We start from the raw sequence: 16,324 nt of genomic DNA on the forward strand, positions 1-16,324 counted from the left end.
CTCTCCCAGCTCACTAAGCCCTATTGCTTCTTCAGCTTCCGACCTCCTCTTCCTAGTCTTCTCCCTCCTCTCCCTCTGACCACTCATTGTTGTCCCACTACCACTCCCCAGCCTCTGAGCCTTCTTCCCTTGGGGGTTCCCCAGCTAGTTCTTCCCACCATCCCTCTGTGTCCAACCAGTCCCTGCCATCCACATACTTCGTCCACATGCTGCATTTTAGGACTCTCTTGTTCATTTCGCTGAGTAGGGCTCTGGACATCTGATCCTAAAACCCTGCACTGGGTGGCAGGAAGATTATGGAATTTCAGAGGTAAAGAATCTCAGATCTTAAGGCCCAACCCCCTGGCAATAGGTCAGATTCGTAAAAAACACTTTAGTGAAAACAGCAATGAATTTCCTGAGGCAGAAAATTTGGCATGATAAAATAAATTGACTTGCTATGTGACGGCATGCCTTGCTGAACTCATTAAAAAACACCAATAAGAAAGATATTGACAGCTTATGCAACATTTATAAGGCTGCCTACAAGAAAAGCTTTAAAGCAGAGCATCAGATGCAATTTGCATTGTTGTTGTTGTTTTATAAAAAAAAATAGCATGCATATGAAAATACAATTATTCAAGGCAAGCCTCATAAGAAAATATATATATAAGATATCATGGATTACATATAAAAAAACAGGCTGATGGTGTACATGAATAGGCTTCAGTCAGAAAACATGCATTCGCCTTTTAACTTTCTAGGGAAAACTAGTGAGCATTCAAGCATGCTTTTTCCTGTGACATCGATTAAGCTTTCTGCTCACATTCTTCAAAGCAACCTATTGCTCTGGACTCATCCACGATATTGAAAGTACAGTAATTAAAGGTGTAGAAAGTACAATAGTCAGACATTGATTTCAGCAGGACAAAGAGATCTGATAGCTGAGAATAGGAAGCTCTTTTCTAGTAAGAATGACCAACATTTGGGGTTTGGGGGAGAGGAGGGGGAAGTACGGAGGAATTAAGTTTCAACTTCATTGTGTGCATTCTTTTATAATTGCACTTAATCCAACAGCACACACTCAACATACAGAATAGAAGTACTGCTTGGACAAGAACCAAAATTATTAGGGTGAACCAATACCATTAGTGCACTGAAAACTATGGTGGGAAACCAAGGGAGAAACTACAGGAAAAATATCACACAAATGGCTATCAGTTCTTTTAGTTGCTTACTGTGTCTCATTATATGACCTTGTTAAAGTGAAATTTCCAGTTTCAAATGTGTGGACAGCTGCAATAGAGCACCTCACCGGTTCTAATCTAAACCCAATTGACCAGCAACATTAAATAGTGAATAACAGATCGCCTCTCATTTGTTCCAAGGAATTGAGTGTGTTTGGTTCCTAACAAAGCAATAAGTCATGTGGTGCCAACATTCTTTCCTAGGCAGTTCACCAACATTATGAAGATATTCTAAAGAAATTCTAAAGCGCCCTGCAAACAAGGCAGAAAAACAGAAGCAACTTTCACAGGGAAGAAAAGTGTTGAGGACATGTGTTGACACAGCACGGACGTGTTGTGAGCCTTTTACAGTTTGAAATGCCAGCTGCATCTCATTCTTTGGGTAAGGTGGTCTCTGCCAGCCCAGATGCATCCAGAATATTTGCTTCACATTCATGCCATTCTGTAAAAGGGCAAAATATGCTGGTAGAAGGAAACATTCCATTCCTTGAAAAATCTGCCTGATGTGGCATGTCCACTAAAAAAACTCATTTTCATAGTAGTTTTCCAGAACTTTCCCACTGTATGTTGGGCCATCACACTCATAAATATAACTAATTATTTCTAAAGAAGAAGAGAGAAGAAGAGTTTGGATTTGATATCCCACTTTATCACTACCCGAAGGAGTCTCAAAGCGGCTAACATTCTCCATTCCCTTCCCCGCCCCACAACAAACACTCTGTGAGGTGAGTGAGGCTGAAAGACTTCAGAGAAGTGTGACTAGCCCAAGGTCACCCAGCAGCTGCATGTGGAGGAGAGGGGAAGCGAACCCGGTTCACCAGATTACGAGACTACTGTTCTTAACCACTACACCACACTGGCTCTCATGTTATTGTTACCCCCCTCAAACACATATACAGCAATACCAACTTGGGAGCTCTAGTGCCAATTAGAGGCTGTGTGTTGTTGTTGTTTTTTTAAAAAATCCATAAACTTAGAAAGCCAGATAGACAAATTGGTGACCTCCCCCACCCCCCACAAAAAACCCAGCACCATGACGTAGCAAAGTCCCACAGAGACGTCTGCTGCTGCACCAGGGACCAAGCAAGGACACCAAGAGAGAGTCCATGTTTTCAGCTGCAGACCTAGTGATTATCAGCTCTTAAGGGATGGGTACTGTATCCAGCAATGTTGCCTTCTACCTGTTATTTCTGGATTAGAGGTCTCTGTGTATTGTTGCGAGCAGATAGACTTGTGAGCCTGTATGCATAAGGGGTTAAACCAATTCTTGAGGCTTATATCTCGCTATGGGTGAGTCATCTGTGGGAAGTGTTTCCCCGGGATGCAGAAAACTCAGAACGAAACCATGTGAAAACGAAATCGGCAAAGAGAAGGAGAAAGAAAAGTGACGGAGGAATAGCAATCTATCACAGGCAAGTGCATTGAAGAATGAAACTCTGTAAGCAGCCCGTCATGTTGGGATAATGCTCCTCCAAACAGAACCGGAAAGGAAAGACTGGCTGGTAAAAAATTGATCTGCACTTCATCAATAAATGTGAGCATTTATGTTCGAAGATGGGATTAAACCACAATTAGCTGAAAGTCAACACCATCTGTCCTTAAAAATCTTCTCCTACTGAATTGTTTACACAACATGTCAACACGGCGAGAGAATTACTCATCCCTAAAAGAAATGCTTCATCCCCCCCAAAAAAAATCTGTATGGAGGGACTGCAGCTCAGCCCAGGTTCATTCCCCCAGTAGCATCTCCAGTTGAAAAGGACCACACAGTGAGTGATACCAAAGGCCCTCTGCCCTAGAGCATGGGGAATCCTCTGTGCAGATCAACAAACTGCCTCACCTGGCAGCAGGCAGCCTCTTACGATCAGTTACTGGCTCTGCACATCTTCCAGACTTGGTTCCCTTGGTGCCATCCATCTAGTGGGCTGTACTTAGGCCCTGTCTGCACTATGCATTTAAAGCAGTATCACGCCACTTTAATCTGCTGTGGCTTCCCCCAAAGAATCCTGGGAAATGTAGCTGGTTAGGGGTGCCGAGAATTCCCTTCACAGAGCTACAATTCTCAAAGTGGTTTAACAGTCCACCCCTTTTCCCATGGAACTCTGGGAATCGTAGCTCTGTGAGGGGAACAGGTCTCTCCTAACAACTCTCAGAACACTTAATAAACTACATTTCCCAGGATTCTTTGCAGGGAGCCACGACTGTTTAAAGTGTATGATGATGCTTTTAAATGTATAGTGCAGCTAGCTGTGCAAAAGAACCTGTCCTCCAATTCCCTCAATAAGTTTTCTTCTCCTGCCAAGGAGGCTTGCATCTTTACTGCCTCTTCCTTGTGGCACTTTTGGGGTTTAAAAAATGTATTTCTTTATAATTTTGGTGGGTGCAGGGCGAAACATACCTTACTGTTGTGATGCAACTGTGGTTGTTGGTCTTTCTTCCCATTAAATAGTTCCTTAACACAGCAGCCTTCCCAGGTCCTGCGCTTTTTCCCGATTTGAAAATCCCTATGGGAAATATAGAGATGAGGGAAGAAGAAATGTGATTCGGTTCACTTTCAGAGGGGAATAGACCTAATTTGCAATTAGAAATGCAGCAATTGTTCAAAACTGGCACTTCTCTGAACTTTGCAATGCACTTCTCCAGCCAAGTAACTCACATTAAGATGTTGGTGAATTTTCATGAGGACTTTCACAAAAAGAAATATGGAAAAATGAGAAACTGAGAGACCAAAATTGACATATTCACTCGTCCAAAGGGAAATGTCACCTTATGACATCTTCCCCTGAGATTTAAGGGACAAGGGAGACTGGTTACTGAGTAGCTGAAACTGGTGGGATCACTTGTTATATTTTTATGGGAAATTGTTCCATTTACCTTTAAAAACAAAAACAAAAAAACCCCTGGACCGATTCCTTTAAGAAGAGTTTGGATTTGATATCCCGCCTTTCACTCCCCTTCAGGAGTCTCAAAGCGGCTAACATTCTCCTTTCCCTTCCTCCCCCACAACAAACACTCTGTGAGGTGAGTGGGGCTGAGAGACTTCACAGAAGTGTGACTGGCCCAAGGTCACCCAGCAGCTGCATGTGGAGGAGCGGAGACTCGAACCCGGTTTCCCAGATTACGTGACTACCGCTCTTAACCACTACACCACACTGGCTTTTAAGCAATGAACAGCTGTCAGGTGCACAGTAGCTAGCCCCTCAACCTCCCCATGAGAATTTCACCAAAGTTTCTGCTCTCCTTTCATAATTTTCTGGCGCAATTTATTTTCTCATAACTGAAGGAGAAGAGGGGGAAATGCAGGATAAATCTTTGAAGCTGCACTGGATTGTATAGGTGGTGATACTCACCTGGCAGGGGAGACAACTTGATCACAAATTGTATAGGTGGTGATCAAAAGGTTCTCTATTTGGCTATACCTCCCTGTCAGCTGTAAAGTGATCAGCTGTTGCGCCTGCATATTCAATAGTTCACCGTTCCTTTGCCCAGAAGCAGGAGATTGCACTGTTCCGTGTAGCGTATGCATGTTACATGTTGGACAGAAACCTTATCACACTCCTACATCGCACAAGAAGGAATAAATCATCTCCTGAGTTATGGGAGAAGATTGCTACAACTACATTATTTATCCATGACATGATCCAGCTGATAGAGCCCCACTAGCTTCAGTGTTAGAGATTTAAGCACATGCTCCATTTCCCCACTGAAAGAGGTTGGCACCGATAAGAGCTTCCCATATGGTAAACATAAAATTAAGGTTGCAATGCAAGCCACAACCTTCTCCACATCTAAGATCAGTTTATGTGGTGCATCAGGGTCCCATTTGAAAAGTACCATTTGTCATAACGATGAGGGTGGGGGGGGGGCTGCTCTGCTCCCATCTCTCTGTAGTCCGCTGCCCCGTTTGCATTAGCTACCCTGTCCTTAGAAATCTTCAATCTGTTATCAGCCTACAGCCCTGGAGTCCCACCAATGGGCAGCAATGCTCTCTGTGCACCATTTCCATGAAATGTTCCAAGCCACCATCTGGAATGGAGTTGGTGAGCACCATTTCCATCCAGTGAGAAAGAAGGACGGTCAGGGAGTAAGTCTTCAGACGAAGGCTATTCTGAGCAGTGTCTCTTGGCAGCCCAGTCCATTAAAGAGAGCTACATTTGCTGGATCAAGGAGCACAGATGCAAATCTGATGCTCATTCAAGTGTGGATGCCATCTATCCCATTCAAATGTGCATCCATATTCTACTGACACATAGAAAACGTTTTCAAAAGTGCAACCGGAGTTGGATCAGGGTGAAAATATGTTATGTCTGCTATGGACTTTCACTAGTATGCTGAATAAGAAATCCCTTTTCTTCTCCTCCCAATCTCTCTCTCCATTCCTGCCTGTTCCTGTCTTCCAACTTCCCTGCATCTCACACAGGGAAGCCCAGCTCTCCCTGGATCCAGCCAGATCTCTTCCCAAGCTTACGCCCCCATTCACAGCAGGAACACTGAAATCCCTCCAGCAAATATCTCTCTTGATTCTGGAAACCCTGAGACTTTGTCATCAACAGGTCAGACATAACACAGATACACGCCTGCATCTCTCCAACCCTCCTCTCTTACTTCTCATAACACCACACTCATTTTTGACTAAACAAAACACAGCCTAATTTTTTAAACGGCTTTCAACGCTTTCCAAATTGATTCCAGATTTGTATGTTAAGAAATGGCTTTATTTGGCTTGTTTCATTGCCAAGAGGCACTTTTTAATATAAACTCATTACTTCTAGAAGTTCAAATGATTTTGCCTTATTTCTGAGAAAATTTGCGAAGTTAATGTTCCATAACTCAGGGTGGAAATGGTGCAATTAAGCCCCACTAACAAATATCACTGGGGAAAGGTATATTGGTTTTTGCAGATATGCGATTGCAGGCTTTCTGGCTAATCACTTAGTTTAACAGCCTGACCCTTAAATTACTCTACCAGGACAAACCGCAGTGAAGAGTGTTGCAGGATGAGCTGTAAGGCTGGGCCAGATTTCCACCCCCTCCTCATTCTGCAGAACAATACGGGCATTGGACAGACTTACAGATATGAAGCTGAGACAGATTGGAAAGAGACAGATGAACCCATCGCTAAGTAGCACTGCTGCTTTTAAAAAGGTAAGTTCTTCAATCAATGTATAGCAGGGCTCTGCATGTTACTTCATATAAGACCTGAATCAGCCCAAATTTAGCCATTCACATTCTCAGAGGCATATTCCGAAAGTTTTTTCTCTGGGTAGAACCAGGCTTTTCTATGTACATTGAAAAGCCATAGCAGGGGCTGAACAGAAACTTTTTTTGCTTTGAAGTTGAAAGACAAGCCATTGCCTTTCTGCCTACAGTAACATGGCAAGCAAATTAATCAGGGAACCATTGGGGATATTGTAAAATCTTTCAGGTGGAGGGGTTCCTGATCCCAAGTGCCAATTCACATTGGCAGCATATGTGAGCACGCTGACCCACTTTTAGCAGCCATGCCTGAGCAGCATAGCATGAGGAAATGGTAGTTATTACCAGTGTTTGCTTTACCTGAGATGGCTTTTCTGCACATGCCATGGGAACAACCCATGAGGAAGAGCATCTGAAGAAGCCCTCAGTTCCCTTAGGAAAATGTGGGCCAAATGAAATCTTTGAACATCCCTAGTACTATAGTCAAGAGGACTACTCAAACTCCGGCAAACTCCTAATAAAATCAGGGGCTATGTGTCATTACACTTCCAGGAAGGTAAACAACTATAATTCATTGTTTCAGATGACAAGATAAATAAATGGCAAATGAAAGAAATGTTTAAACATGTAATAAGCTGCTTGAAGAAAAACATTCTGAAAACGTTTGGCATTCAGACTTGTTTGAAGAAAAATCCATCTGTGCAGAAAGTAATTCATAAACAGCTACAAAGAAAGAGCCTGGAAAAGGTGCTGTTTGCAAGCGCTTGTCCAGATAGACACAAACTCACCTGCTCACTCCACTGCCCTGAACACTGACGGCGTCATTCCTGAAAGCTCAGGACGTTGTCAATCTTCATAATAGAATCTGAGGGCTGAAAGCTGTTTCCAAAGGAATAGTCCCTGACTTCAAAGTGTCACTGATTTTGCCCTCTGTGACACAGCAGCAGAGTTGCTGGAGATGAAAAGGCACCTTTGTTCAGCCCTCTGTTTGCGCAAGACAGTTCAGAAATGGCAGAGCTCTTCAATGATAGTTTTAAATTACTCGCCTATCAGTTCTCCCTTCCTCTATCTCCCTAACTCTCTGCCTGCCACAAAAAAACCAAAAACCCCCATCATAGCAATGCTGAAACCTGTGGACTTTCCAGCTAAACGAAGATTGCTCTATTTCTCTTTAATGTTGCTGTCTACCCCACTGTACCTGGAAGCATGCATTCTCACTGTATTTTGCTCTGTTTCTCTTTCAGGAGCTTCCATGTGATCACAATGGGGGGCTTACAGGGCCGAATGGTTGGCTTGGAACCCAGTGAAGATCACATGCATGGGCTGACAGTGTGATCTAGTGCTTCCCCCTGGGGTCACACATATGGCTTTGATTTGCTCATGGAAGTTTGCAAAAATTATGTTGCAAAGTAACTCATTTGGCTTTGGGTACTTTGCACCTTGATCTGGGGGAGTGGGAAACAGTATTTGTTGCTCTGCTTCAGGCAAGCTTACCTGCTAAATTTCTGTGAAGCCAACAGGGCCAATGCTTGATTTTAAATTTTCTCACACAATACCAACTTTTCTTTTTTAAAAAAAATATAATTTTTATTAACAGGCCAATCAAATCACATTAATTCCAAATCACATTAAATCCAAATTATACAGCCAGATTTTTAAAATTTTTGTTGGGGGTACCCATACTTCAAGTTCCGAAAGGGGTCAAAACATTACTCTTGCTGCTGCCTTGATCAAACAGTTCTATCCAGTTCTGTCCAGATAGTCTTTTTATTATTTTCTTCATCTTCTTGTTGTTATCATATATTCCTTTCTTTGTGATCTCTGATAATCTTCACAAGAGGGTGAAAGACAAACATCTCCTGCGTGGGTTTTACACTCTCCAAAAATCATATCACATAAAGGACAGACGCCATTTCCCCACCTCCGTTAAAAACATTCCCACTGTCTGTCCGTTGATTCACAGGCTTGTGAATCTATATCTCAGAGGGCTCTGCCAGGTCAAGATGACGTTCCGATAACCATACATTCACATTCCAATGACCCTGGTCCTCCTCCCTCTCATCCACCTTAAGCAAGCCTGTCTTCACAAAACTCCATTTTTTAACTGTGTCATAAAACTTTCCTTTCATTCCCCGGTATTTCCACCAGTCCTCTCTTCAATCAATAATTCACCCCCCCCCCACAGTTCTTAATCTCCTGCTTGTGGTTAATAATAGCAACAATTCTTCTCTCTGTCTGGAGGGGAGGATTATTAGTACTCACATAAGGCAAAAAAAGAAAAGTTTTTTCCTCCCCTCCCTTTCCGTTTCACTCCAACATACCAGTCTCTTGATGTTGATTCTTGACTTGATTTATTTTCACGCCCGTCGCTCCGCTCACAGAGATCCCATTAATCAGCAGTCTTTACTCCCGATCTCCACTTGATGTATGTGCAATAGCTTCTTTCCAATTATATATTTCCAATTAAATATTTCAAGGTAATGCGAACCAGTGCGCTAATTGGAGACAGCGTCAGGAAGAGCTGACTTCACCGAGGGCTTCGTGCCAAGTGTCCACACCCCCTTCTTTCGAATCCGGGGGTGCATTATGGACACCGCTGGCAAGGCAGTCCCCCCCATCCCCTTGGGGGGCAAGGAAGGCTGCATACTTCCCATAGCAGCCTCTTAATTACCTCGTGTGGGTCGGAGAGATGTTATTGTCGGCCATCTTCCAATGCGCCCCCTGGTGGCCCCCACAATACTAACTTTTCAAAGGGATAGGGAAAAAGGGTTGACTTTCAGTCTGCTCATAGACAGTTAACATTTCCTGAAAACACATTCAGAAGCTTCTTCCTTACTTGAGAAACTCCAAAAGGGAGTCGGGAAAGAGACAAACATATCCCCAAGTCTCCTTTCCCCTCCATGATTATTTCATGTCTTAGCAGCCTCCCTACCCCCAAAATCAGACTGATTAGATTGTTTTCAAAAAGATTTTGTGTTGAATGAGCAAAAATTCCTTCTCTGCCAGATTTGCTGGAGCCACGGAGAACGTGCTTGCATGAATTCATCAAGAAAGATGAATATGCATTCAGGTCAAAACATTCCTTGATCATCTTTGCTCCTTTGACCTTTCACGACATGTGCTCACAAAAGTGGCTTGAGGGGAAAGAGAAAACAAACTCGAGTGTTTCTGCAGAGAATTAGAAGGAATTCCCCTGAATATGAATATTTGGAGCCATGATTACTCCCCTTCTTTCCCCAGCTTTTCATTTCATCCTGTTCACATGTTCAGGAAGGCTGGGTAATCAAGCAATAATCAACTAACCCCTAGGTTATTCCACTGTTATACAAAGGGGCCATTCAGTGTGGAAGCAGCAAATGAAAAGAGTCCGCTGATATATTACAAGGAGCTAGCGCGGAAGTATGAAGAATGACTGAAGCAGTCTGCACTTAAATTTAACATCCCTATTTGCACATTTCCAGTCAGTGCTATTTTTCTAGAAAAAGAGGTGCCGGAACTCACCACGAATGCCTCTTATAAAGTGAGGTGCCGAAACTGAGTTCCAGTGAGTTCTGGCTGAAAAAAGGCCCTGCTTCCATAGCTATTGCAAAACTTCAAGGGGCGGGGGAGAGAGTGGTAAAGTTCACATCTCTGGGAGTGTTGTTGTGGGATAATTACCTAATGTAGAATTTTGTTATACGACTTCAAAACAGTGCATTCAGGCCGAAAGAGTGAGCCAACAATCAGGGCCGGCCCACCTATGAGGCAAAGTGAGATGACTGCCTCAGGTGGCAAGATCACAGGGACAGCTGATCCGGACTTCAAGGAATGCATAGCCTGCTGCTGCGGTGGCAGCAGCAGCGGTGTGTGGCTTGGAGGCTGGATCTGCTGCACTCTACAATTCTAACTCTGAAGAAGGCAAATGTTCTGCAGGTGCTGCTTCCGACATCATAAGGTTGCAGTTATGGAGGAGACCACTCTTTTTAGAATGTCTATATGTGATGGAAAATGGGACACAATTAGCGGCAGAGTGTTGCAGGTGGGACTCAGGCCTCAAACCAAAACGTTGTATGTTTCAGGCACTTGTATGGCACCCTAAGTGGCAGGGTTGGGGGTGTGGAGGTGGTAGCACCCTGGACGGTTCCATGGAACAAGACTCTGGAGCAGGGGATTAGGAACCTCTGGCCCTGTAGGGGTGGTTGGACTCTGACCCCCATCAATCCAGCCTGCAGGATCAGTAGTCTGGGACAGTGTTTCTCAACCTTGGGTCCCCAGCTGTTGTTATACTACAAGTCCCATCATCCCTAGCTAGCAGGGCCAGTGGTCAGGGATGATGGGAGCTGTAGTCCAACAACATCTGGAGGGTCACAAATTCCCCACCCCTGCTTTAAAAGCTGAGTCACCAGGGATACAGGTAGTAAAAACAGTGTATGATTTGAATGTAATGGAGGCAAATGATTTCCTGCCACAAAGAATGCCAAAATATAAAAGCAGAAAGAGAGAGAGATTAAAGGCATGTAAAAAAAGAGAGTAACTTCCTTTGATGTAGGGATTAATTATATGAATTTGGAGTGCTTTTTTAAAAAAAATTGGATCTTTATAGTAAGCATTCTACCTATGTCATTGGAAATTAAATGTTTTCTCAAAAGGATTCCAGTTTTACAATGTCAATGGCAGCATTTTTAGAGCACTTCTGGGCTGCCAAAACTTTTTACATACATTATCTCGGTTACCTTCACAAAGCCTCGTGAAATATGTCAGTGTTCTTTGGCCTATATTGCAGGCAGTAGTTGAAACTGAGGACATTATAGCTACTCCTTATTTATTTATCTTGTTTTATCTGTTTGCTACTTAGTTCGTTATATACCGCCTTTCCTCCCAGAGGAAGAAGCAAATGACAAGCAAGGAAACAATGAAAACATTTAAAAAGCAATTCCAATAAGGATGCAGACTGGGAAATATCTCCCTTTAAAAGGCTTTTTGAAAGAGGAAGGTCTTAAGTAGGTGCTGAAAAGACAACAGAGGCAGCACATGTCTAATATTCTAGGGGAAAGAATTCCAAAGGCTAGGTGCCACAACACTAAAGGCTCAATTCCTGTGTTGTGTGGAAAGGACCTCCTGATAAAGATGGCATCTGCAAGAGGTACTTACCTGCAGAGCACAGAAATTGATGGGGCAAACAAGGGATGAGATGATCTTTCAGGTATCCTACTGCCAAGCTGTATATGGCTTCATATACCCAAACCAGCACCTTGAACTTAGCCCAGTAGCTGGTTGGCAGCCGGGGGTGTTATAAGCAAGGAAACAACCCAAGGTGGGATGAAATCCAAGCTTTAGTGCATATGTTTTGTTTCCCCTCCATACATCTGAATCCATCATGGAAGAGAATTGCCTTAACAGCCATGAGTACACAGCTATCCTTACAGAAAGCAAGGTGAATGAATTAGTATAAATATCTAAACATGAGCAATAGTGCGTTCTAAGCACATTGAAATAGCACCAGTCAAAAGAAATCCAGAGAGAATTATCCATTTCCCCAGGCCCTGCCTACGAACGAAGGCCGGGCAAGGGAGGAGCAGGGAGAGAGACATTTCATATTGTAGGTGCCAGATGATGTAGGTAAATTAGTCTGGAGAACAATATACTTCAATTTCAGACAAAGACAGGAACCATCTGGTAAGCATTTCTTTCAGTGCCTTTCCATACTCTGGGGATATGCAATTTGAATGCATTTGATAGAGAGCGGCCTGAAAATTTCTAATAAAAGGCAAGATTCTTTTATGTCAAGTAAGACAAAGACATCTACAGCACCATCGTATGTAGGGAGTCTGAATAAATTTGTTGCTGCAGCCAGACATGTGGAAAAGTAGCTGTTCTTGTACGCATTACAAGGTGCTTGTTCCAATTTAACTGCGGTGATTTTGCGGTTGTATTGACATTCTTCTTTTCAGGTCCAATCTGACTGTGTTGGGAGTGGGTCACAAACCTCCTACGATTAGATTTTGAATTCCTTTCTTCTGCTCTGCAAAGAATTGTGGCACTCGCTGCCATCCTTTTGCTGTTTGCTACAACTGACTGATCTACCAATTTACTAGATGACTTCATGCATCTGAAAAGGTGGGCTCCAGCCCCCCCAAAGCTTAGCCCATGACTTTAACACTGTACAACCCTATGCACCTTTACAATGGAGTGGGCCACACTGAATTTAAATGGGATTTCCATCTGAATAAACAGGCATAGGCCTGGGCTGCATGAGTGAGCCGTGAATCAGGAAACCTGCCATTTAAACCTCACCTTGATCCTAATTCAGTAGCTGGCTTTTGTCAAGACATTTGAAAAATGTCAGTAATATTGGCATACCTTGCAGCCGATATTACAGGGCTGTGGTAAAGAATAGGTATGAGATGACTGAACTGTGCTTTACAAGGAATATTAAATATGGTTGCTGCAGATAATTATTACAGTTATAGTACAGTTTCCAATATTGGGTCTGTGTCCCTACCATAGGAAGGTTTGCAAATAGCAATTATGTGAAAAATTGAATTTAGGCTGCAAACTAATACCCACTTACCAGTGGAATAAGTCCCACTGAGCCCAATGGGGCTTTGTTCTGGGTAGATATGTACAAAATTTAAGCATTTTATCTGACTCTGTAGGCAAAAAGCCCCCCTGCCTTATAGCAGTTCACAAAGATAATATACGTAGTTCCTAGTTTCAGGATTAAAGTCTAAAAGGCAAGACATACAAGGAAAAGAGCGGTGGGGAGGGAGGAGGCAAAAAGCAAGCTTGGGAATCAGTTCTTAAAAGGAGCATTTGTCTGGATTGATCTGTGGGGCAGATATACGGCAATGAACATTCATCCACATTTGCTTGCAAGGATGTGTCGGCATCTTCCGGTTAAGTCATTCATTCATCTCACACTTCTCAATGCATTTCCTCCTCACTTTCCAAACTGCAAAAAGGCTGAATCTTTTTTAGTGGATTTCTTGCACTGGAACAACAGAGCCTTTTAATTAGGGTTGCCATATTTCAAGAAGTCAAATTCCGGACACAAAAGTTGTTGAGGGGGAGCAAAGTAGGGTTTGTGTTTGTTTGTTTGTTTGTTTGTTTGTTTGTTTGCTAACTCTCCAAATAATAATATTGAAGTTTTAAAGCTATTCCCCCATATTTTTACAGAAATTTGCCAAAAATTCAATACTTCTGATATGGGCTGCCATACGCCTGGAAGGACAAATCCCAGCTATGTCTGGAAAATTGGCAGACAGCCCAACTTTAATCCACTTGAACAGTGCAAAATGGTCCAAGCCTGTGCTTGAATTCGTCCTGCAGAACAGTGTCCATCTCCAGGAACCTGCAGTTCTGTTTTCCCCATGCCCAGGCCCAAAAGTTCTATTCACTGATCACCGGACTGCAGTGGCTTCTTTAGTAATGATGAAAACTGCAAACTGGCAAAAGTGTTCCATAACATACATTGAAAAGCAATGCCTGTAGGTCTTGTTTAAAGGCCAAGGCCAAAAGTGGGGGAGGGGAAGCACATGCTGTTGATTCAGAGCAGGAAATGATAATGGAATGTATCTCATGTTGCTCTGAATTCTGAAATCTAAGCTTCTGTGCCAAACGAAATTAAGAATGCATAATAAAGCAAAGACAACAGCATTATATTGCAACAACATCCTGGAACTGAGAGACTGAAGTTTGCTCATAGACATATAATGGTCCTCCTGGGATCTTCCCTCTGTAACTGTATCTTCTGCTCTGAGAACAATTTACAGTTAGTTAGCAGTTCAGTAATCTTAGGCTGAACAGACATTTCAGAAAAGCCTCGGGAGGAAGCTGTGGGCAAAAACTGTCACTGCAGGCTGCTTCAAAGTAGGCTAAATTTTAGCATCAATATAGAGTTATAAGTTTTGATTCCCCTAAATTCCTGGAACCAGGAAAGAGTTAGAATTTAACCAAGCCCCCTTAAATCCCAGGATGCAGCAGAGATTGAGGCTGATGTAGCCAAGCTAGCCTGAGAATGTTGAGTCATCAAACAAACAATGGAATATGCGCCATTAGCAGAGACTCTGCACCAGACAGGTGGGGCATCTCCTCTGTGCTGGTTAGAAGAGTTGTGTTTCAGAACGGCAGTTGGGGGTAATGAAAGCAGGAGGGAAAATGGATTTGCAATGTGCAACCAGCAGCAAGCTGAAAAGGAGAGGGTCAGAGCACTATGGGGGCTGACAGTGGGAATCCAAGATGGCAGCCATGTGAAAAGCGCATCCCCTCCAACATTTGTCCAATGAAAATAGGGACATCCTATTCCATACCTTCCAACATTTCTCCAATGAAAATAGGGACATCCTACCATACCCTCCAACATTTCTCCAATGAAAATAGGGCCATTCTATTCCATACCTTCCAATATTTCTCCAATGAAAATGGAAATTTTCCTATGGAAAAGAGGGACATTCCAGGATCAAATCAGAAACTGGGACGGCTTCTCTAAATCCGGGACTGTCCCTGGAAAATAGGGGTGCTTGGAGGGGCTGGAAACGGGACCCCCTTGACATGTAATGCCAGAAGTCCTTCCATCATGGGCTCAGGTTTTATATGTTTGTAAATAAACCATATATCATAAAGACACCACAGTCTCCACTGTGCCTCATTTCCAAAAGAAAGCCCGAACCCTGGAATCTCGCGCCACCCAGAGACTGGGGTGGTGTGTAACAATACTTATGGACAATGAGAGATGCATAAATGATTGCATCTCAGATCCCCACAGATCACCTGCTGCTCAAATCTAGGAGCAAGGGTTCCTCTGAAATCACCACCCTAGTTTCTGTCTAGATTTTGGAGTTCCAAGTTAGCTTGTTTCCAAACCAGTACTGAAGAAGATATCAGGACCAGCTTCTGTTGGACTGTTTGCTCTTCCCTACAGGGTCATCCTCCACCAACTGCCCTGTGGGAAAGATCCATGCAAGGGCAGCATGAGAAGTGTAACTAGGGCCTGGTCCTCCTAGACTACATTCTGGTCCCCATGGAGCCATTTACTACCAACTGCCTGTGGAAAGGATGCTGGTGTCTTTTGATATGTTGCTATTGCAGTATTAAATAATGTATTTTGATGTTACTTGGAAGGATTTGTATCATGAAAGGAGGAACGTCAATAAATGAAACCATAAAATAAATCAGGAAACCTCCATAGCTTCATTTGTGAACAAACCCAGGACGAAAGTACATGGCTGAAAGGGGAGTTATGTAACAGCCTGAGGCATGGAAGTTCATCCATAAATTAATTATGGTTTGCAGCAAAAGCCCGGTCAATGACGAAGCAATAAACCTGGGTTTGATGGCACTTGTAAGAGTTAAACTTCAGAAATGGAAGCAGCCTGCACATTTTTCTTTACACAGAACTCACTGAAGTGTTTGCCGCCTCATGAGTATAGCCTTTTTTTAAAAGAGTAATATTTTCCCATCTTAAAGTGCCTTCAAGTGTTTAGTGCATTCTAGTGCTTAGAACGAGAGCTATTGTACACCACTCATCTGTGTTCCATAACAATAAGCACTTTTATTTTTTGGCAAGGAACACATTGCGAAAGGTGAGAAGGAAGGGGTAAGATTTGCTGTATTATATAAGGTACATGCCCTTACATAGCCCAACTCTTCTGCAAAGTTGAAAAATGTAAAACTTAGTCTTCTCTGACTCTGCTGTCTTGTGTTTTAACCATCTCACATTAGACTACATTCCAGGCATGTGAGCCTATCAAGACTTTGCAAGGAATCTTTGTTCTACCCTGGGAGTCAATTCCTGAAGCATCCCAAGGACTGGGCTTTGTCCTCTCTGAGTGTGCAGCATTGGCCAGGATCACAGAGAGGCTCTGTGATTCACTGGTTGCCCCAACAACACGACCACATGCAGTTGCATGGAGAAACCCATTCAT

The 16,324-nt window shown here is 43.1% G+C and overlaps 1 protein-coding gene across 1 annotated transcript in view; it reads right to left on the reverse strand.

Moving 5' to 3' along the window:
- Positions 1–4,701, reverse strand: part of PHYHIPL (phytanoyl-CoA 2-hydroxylase interacting protein like) — a 131,131-nt gene extending 126,430 nt beyond the window's left edge. The window contains exons 1-2 of the mRNA XM_082222440.1: positions 4,577–4,701; positions 3,625–3,730 (exon numbers count right to left, since the gene is read on the reverse strand). Coding sequence (XP_082078566.1) covers positions 3,625–3,730; positions 4,577–4,686 — 216 coding nt within the window. The 5' untranslated portion in view covers positions 4,687–4,701. The remainder of the gene's footprint in view (positions 1–3,624; positions 3,731–4,576) is intronic.
- Between the last annotated feature and the right edge of the window lie 11,623 nt (positions 4,702–16,324).

The sequence above is a fragment of the Podarcis vaucheri genome (assembly GCF_965113315.1).
Source record: "Podarcis vaucheri genome assembly, chromosome: 5".
In the NCBI taxonomy this organism is placed as follows: domain Eukaryota; kingdom Metazoa; phylum Chordata; class Lepidosauria; order Squamata; family Lacertidae; genus Podarcis; species Podarcis vaucheri.